Source organism: Camellia sinensis, chromosome 4 (assembly GCF_055761805.1).
Source record: "Camellia sinensis isolate YWXY chromosome 4, ASM5576180v1, whole genome shotgun sequence".
Classification (NCBI taxonomy): Eukaryota; Viridiplantae; Streptophyta; class Magnoliopsida; order Ericales; family Theaceae; genus Camellia; species Camellia sinensis.
The window spans coordinates 207,719,018-207,725,358 of record NC_138964.1 but is presented as its reverse complement, the minus strand read 5'-3'; the positions used below and the strand labels follow the sequence as shown (position 1 = coordinate 207,725,358).

At 37.5% G+C, this 6,341-nt stretch overlaps 1 protein-coding gene across 1 annotated transcript; it reads right to left on the bottom strand.

The window, feature by feature from the left end:
- Window positions 1–377: 377 nt before the first annotated feature.
- Window positions 378–6,002, bottom strand: LOC114261398 (mannose-6-phosphate isomerase 1). Its single transcript, XM_028201669.2, has 5 exons — window positions 5,397–6,002; window positions 5,148–5,315; window positions 2,690–2,902; window positions 2,161–2,427; window positions 378–1,047 (listed from the first exon to the last, which is right to left on the bottom strand). The coding sequence occupies exons 1-5, from the start codon at window positions 5,709–5,711 to the stop codon at window positions 739–741; spliced, it is 1,272 nt and encodes a 423-aa protein (XP_028057470.1). The 5' UTR covers window positions 5,712–6,002; the 3' UTR covers window positions 378–738.
- Window positions 6,003–6,341: the final 339 nt, after the last annotated feature.

The window sequence follows — 6,341 nt, the reverse complement described above, 5'->3', positions numbered from 1 at the left end:
ATTTATATTTGTAAAACCTATTTAATGAGATCTATCAAATAGAATCTCAATTCAATACTGTATATAATTAGGTAAGATAAAATTATATATAAATTTGACAATATTAATAATCACACTAAAATTATAAGTTAGATTACAACTAAAGAAATCACCGCCGCTCTATCAACTCAAATATCTGACCTCTCCTCACCACACTCTAAAGTGTGACTACAAACAAAACCACTGGGCCAAACCCAAGGTCCAATGTGACATAATTTCGCATATTCAATTTTGTGAAAATTTCTGACTAATTGTTGCAAAAATGTGCAAAAGAAATCACCTGATTAAGAATTACAGCTAAATATTTGAATTTGAAGATTAGCCGATACTGTGTTCACTTGGCAAAACATACATCCTATCTATGATTTTAGCTATTATATAATTATATCCATGCACATACATGCAAGCAATAATAATACAAGAATAATGTTCGGAACCCCTTTTGGGGAGACCCCCACCACCCCCACAGTGATGTAGACCAATGATGTGTTTGTATTTTTTTTTTTTTTTCCTCTTTCTTACTTGAACCAATCACAAGTGAGTGAGGGTTGTAGAGGTGATTTTTATGGGTATTTGAATCATTACTGTTACAAAAAAATCTATAAACAACAGCAGCACATAGCGAAGGTGTTGCATAAAAACCGAAACACAGTGCCCCACAGGAAAGACGCTGCTGCCGCGCTCCAACTGAAGAGCCTCTTAAAAGAATCTGCTGTTCACTCCAGCTCTGTATAGATGTAAATGTGATGTGGTTGTCACCTTAACATCGGTATTCGCAGGGGCAAATAGAACATCACCCTCCCTTACTAAATCTTCAAAGGATGTTGAAGAATGCATCGTTCCCTCTCCTTCCATGACCATGAAAACAGAGGGGCCAGGGACCGCTGGAAAAGCAGCCGAGGCCCCCTTGGGAAGAATGCAGCGATCAACTTCGAATTCTTCGAAAGGCGGGAGGTACCTTTTTGTATAAGGATTTAAAGGAACTCCTTGCAAAATTTCAGGAAAGCCCTGCAACAGAGACCGGGTTAAATGGAAAGACAGCAAAGAACAAATTGACTAGAAGACAATAAGGCGGTGTGTGTTTGAATCATGGATTTCATTCACATTTCACCTAATTTTTCCCTTTTTCTCTCGAAATTACTATCCAAATCTATGATCCAAATACAGCCTAAATGAGACTTCAACTAGAATAAAGCAAAAAAAAAAATTGTATCATCAATACAAGATGGCAATAAAAAGAGACAAATGCAAAGTCTACTTCTGAAAGTGTTAATAAGAGCAATGTCATTTCATTCCCTATATCAGTATGGCACAACTGCCTGCTTGAGATCTAAATACCCAAATACAAGCAGGCAGTTGCTTACTTTTTATATCATAGTTGTCTGCTACAGTCTGCTTACTTCTCAAGGATAGTATAAAAGTTGTGTATTTAAGAATTTGTTGGCTTGTTGCAGCTACATGCGCACACAAAACCTGTGGCAATCTAGTTAGATTCGTTAACACTCTGTGCACTAAATTGCTAATGGGAATAAATAAAGCAAGGAGTACCAACATCCTAGGTTTCAACTTCATCTTCAAACTAGATATCTTAGGAACTGAGAAATATCTATATGGATCAAATTTTCACAACAAGAACTCGCGACGAGAAATAACTTCATCAGTGTAAGAACCGCTTATGCAGATGTATAGAGAGAAGTGTAAAAACTGGTGAAATCCTGACCCCTCCCTAGTATGGGGCATCCGTACACTAGCATAAACCTCCAAGATTCTCAATGCATAATGAACAAATACACAGAAGAAGAATTACTAGTCCTATCAAAATCCAAAAGTAACAATTTTTTCATTGATTAACAATCCAAACAATAAATATACAAGAAACACTCAAGAATTTAATTTCTAGATGCCAAAAACTTGAAGCCCTGCCACACCAACAATGTGGAAGGGCATCTAGTTTCTAGCATCGTATAACGTAAAGTGTACTTGGATATTGCAGGCTTCGAAGAACTATGGGCCTTATGGACATCAATCACTAGAAAAGGTATAAATAAAATAAAGACGAATAAGAAACAACAAACAACAAACAAACAGATGATTTTCATGGAATTTGAAAATTATCTTCACCTGATGGTATGTGAGCATTGAACAAAGAATTTGTACATCCCGGTCCTTTGGAGTAAGGCCAGCGCGTACAACATTGTCTGAAGTTGCCATGCATTCAATACACTCACCATGTATATAGGCATGAAGTTCATTTGCCCCTAGATACAATGCTTCACCTGGATTAAGCTTCACGTAGTTAAATAGGAATGTTGCTAGGACACCCACATCAGCTGGATACTGCTTTTCTAGCAGCAATACTAGTTGTTCCTTTTCTGTCAACTGCCTCACCTGTTGCAAAGTGAAAAACTCAAAGCTAACATAAGCAGCATATGTTTTTTCAATCATCTTGAGGTTTAGTTTTTTAAATAAAAAATGCAACAAAAGTTAGTCACATGAATATATGTTGGTTATGTGCTGAAGAGGGGAAAAACGAAGGGATCTATTTCAAAGGACAGTCATAAAAGTAAAATCACCCCAAAGGGATAGCAACATTAAGCTTTCCAGACATTATCTTGTCCATAAGAAATAACAATAATACATTCCAATCTACCTCGCTTTCCATGTTGAGCCTACTGTTCAATTTGGATACAGCTCCGGAAATCACGTCCTTGCTAGCAGACATGAGATGAGTGAATATTGACCGCAGAACTGCTTTTACTTTCTCTGCCCCATCTTTGTTATTGATGTGTAACACTTGATTAACACATTCACTGCCAACCACTTCTGCAATCTCAGGAACATTTTGAAGAACATCCATAAACTCCTGGAATCAATGGCAAGTAAATCTCATTGATATTGCAAGGGTATCCAAGGTACGCAAACACAAATTAGGTTCAGAAATACTCATCGTGTCATATTGAATGTCTTCTGTCATTTCTACATGTATAAATGGGATATCCAGCATCTATTCACTAGAGAAGATAGGAAATAAAACATATGTAGCAAGGATAGATGACACCAGGCCACCATGCAAAGTTTTTTTTTTATATAAAAATATAGAAAAATACATATTAAAACTTCCATGCCTGAACCTGAAAAATATTTTAGGCTTTTCAGCAGAATGCAGTCATTTAGAATTAAAGAACAGAAGCCCATTAAAACTTTCACACCAGAACCTGAACATGCACCTTGAGCATTTGCGGGGACCTCACCTTCTTCCCCAAGGTTTACCCTGGTCACTATGATCTAAATCACTAAAAACTTCAGTAGACACCCAGTCAGTAAGTAGTGCTCCTTTTCACATCATACAAGGTGTATAATTCCTCACAACATTAACTTGCATGAAAGTTGTCAGAAGAAATATTTTTCATTTAACAGGGCAACAATGAATATGTTCATCTATAAATACATATGTAAAATGCACATGGTTTGCACGATATTGGTAGCAATGCAACTTATATTGTCAAAGTCTCCATTGCCAGTATACAACAATGCAAGGATCTAAGAACATATTAGAACACGTTTCCAAAAAAAATAATAGCAATTAAGAAATCATTTAGGCATTTAGCTAAACAAAATATTAAACATGGAAACCAATAACATCTTGGCATGTTAACATCAAAAGGGAATGATTGGTGAAAAAGTTTCTGGTGAGAAATAAAATCAGTCAGATAAATCATTAGCATAACCAACTATATATAAACCTATTACAGGAAAGGAAACCTTTACAAACACTGTTTGACTTGATGTGTCACTAGAGTGATAATTCAGCTCCTTGATCAGGTAACTGGTAGTTCACTCGGGTTCATCTACATTGAGCAGGCTGTCAACAAACCCTAAGCCTTTAAAGATCACACAGGCTTCGGAAAAATTACATAGCAACACAACCCTGCTCTCAAGAAGATAACCCTTTGTCTAGCCTTCCACCAAAGTAGAAACATATGCAACTTGCAGCTTGCCAAGAGAAATGCTAATAACCATTACCGCAACTCTATAGCCTTGACATACTGCGCTGATAGCACTAGAAAGCCACACCAGACAGATTTCTCTAGCCAGAATCGACCTTCTCGCCAGAAGTGCAATCCCACAAGGAGATTCACTCCACTGCAGCCCCAATTCATTAAAGCCAGCCACAAGGACTGCAATGATTCCATAGTAGATCTTATTCTAAACATTCTGTAAGCATGATTTATATGGAAGTGCACTCAAAGATCAATAACAGGCTTTGGGAGAAATCCAGGAGCAGCATATTAAAATGCAGACCAACGGTTAGGTATTTTCCTACATTAGCTGGACCACATCACACATGCATCAGAAGAATTTTGAAAGGACCCAAAGGTTGCCTGCAAATCCTACTATAAAATAGGAATAGAGGTTTGATAATAAAATCAACAATGGTGTCAAGATTCAGATAATTCTCTACATGGTTAGAGCTCAATCATCAAATGAAAAGGATATCTAAGGACATGCACTAGTACCCATTTAAAACAAGAAATTGCACAGAAACATCAGCACTACATCAACCATGAAGAGTGAAACGGTAGCCATAATAATTTAGCCCTGTAACTGTGCCCTAGATTCACAGGCTGGGCAAACCTGACACCTAAGAGAACACCAAATTTGAAGAGAGGTGTAACTTGGGAATAAGGCTGGGCATGCGAATTTGAGTCCAAATAACTTTGGAAGAAGTTAAGAAATTAAGACACGGAGGATTAAGATGTAATCCCTCCATTTCAAGAAGATGTATGAAACAAAGAAATCACTGTAGCTACCACCTAGATATTACACATCCATCCACCAGACATTGGTTCTCCAGCAATTACATCCAACTACTTCTGAACAAGTCATACAATTTATTGCAAGTTTGCAACCCAATCAAAAAACATTTTGAACAAACAGTTCGAAATCTCCTAAACCAATAATCAGCATTTATTCATTAAGTAAAAAGATCAAAAAATATATATATATAGTTCCATTCACTCGTACTACACTCAAGCCTTAACCCCAGTTAAATAAAAGACTAATCAATCCCAATTAAGCGATCCCAGAAATGAAGATAAGCACATTACCTCAAGACTTATAAACCCACAGAGGGCCTCGAACTCTGTTAATGCCAAAGCCATCTCAGGCTTGTGATTGCCATCCTTGAAGACATCAGGCCTCGCCTTATGGAGAATCCCAGCCAATTCCTTGTCAGGGTGAGCCTGAATCGACAATACCTTTGCAACTGAAAGTACCTAACACACCCCAAAACAATCTCAACAATTTCAAATCAAGCAAGATCATCCACCAAAAAGAAAAACCAATAAAAATCATACCTTGAACAAGAAAGGAAGATTAACGCCCCACTTCTGAACAACCTTATCGCCAAGAACATTGGGGTTTTTGGCAATCCACGAGTTCAAACTCAAACCCCCATTCTCAAGCACGAAAGAGGGTCCAGACTCGTGAGTGCCCATCCAAAACTCAGCATAAGGCTTGCCTTCCTCAATGTGGAGCCCCGAATTACGCGAGAACAACCTCGAAACCCTTGATTCGCAGCCAATTCGACCCCAATCGTAGTTCTTGACCGAACATCTCAGTCTCTGAAGGGTCCTGCGCCGATTGGACGAACCATTAGACTCCATCAACATTGCAATTGAGAGAGAGAGAGAGAGAGAGAGAGAGAAGAGAAACCCTAGAGAGAGAAAGTGGTGGAATTCTTTGCAAAGGAGTGTGGATCCTCCATTGCAAAGAACTCTGGGCTGGGGGAGGGGGGGCTTTAAGGGACACCGACAAGAGAGGGAAAAGAAGAGGAGATAGTTGCGAGGAAGGGTAACAGTTTGAATATTTTTTTGTTTTGTTTTGTTTTGTTTTGGAGTTATCGTTGGATTTGGGAGACTTGTCGATGATGGTAAAGTATGAGTGAAGAGGGCTTTGGAGACTCGCTGATGCGTCATTTTCACTGCCAAGTATTTTTTTTTAAAGTTTTTTAAAGTGGTATATTGTGTGGTTAAGATTTAATGTTAAAAAATTGATGTGACTTGTCATTAAATCTCAACTACACAATACACCTCTTTATAAAATTTTAAGAAAAAAAAATTCTAGAGGATCTTTGCTCCATTTTCATGCCCAAACCCACTCACTAGTAGTGCAATTTGTGCGGATTTAACGCAAGGAACCTGAGTTTAGTCTGAATTTTTTTAGGCTTTGATAAAAAAAAATTAAATTTGGTATAAATTTGAGTAAAAATTTAAAAATTTAAATTAAATTTGAATAAATTT

Coding starts and splice junctions, on each gene's coding strand:
- LOC114261398 (XM_028201669.2), bottom strand. CDS start 5,711: ATGTTGATGGAGTCTAATGGTTCGTCCAATCGGCGCAGGACCCTTCAG. Junction 5,316..5,396: donor ATCTTCCTTTCTTGTTCAAG/GTATGATTTTTA, acceptor GGGGTGTGTTAG/GTACTTTCAGTTGCAAAGGT. Junction 2,428..2,689: donor GGCTCAACATGGAAAGCGAG/GTAGATTGGAAT, acceptor ACTTTGCAACAG/GTGAGGCAGTTGACAGAAAA.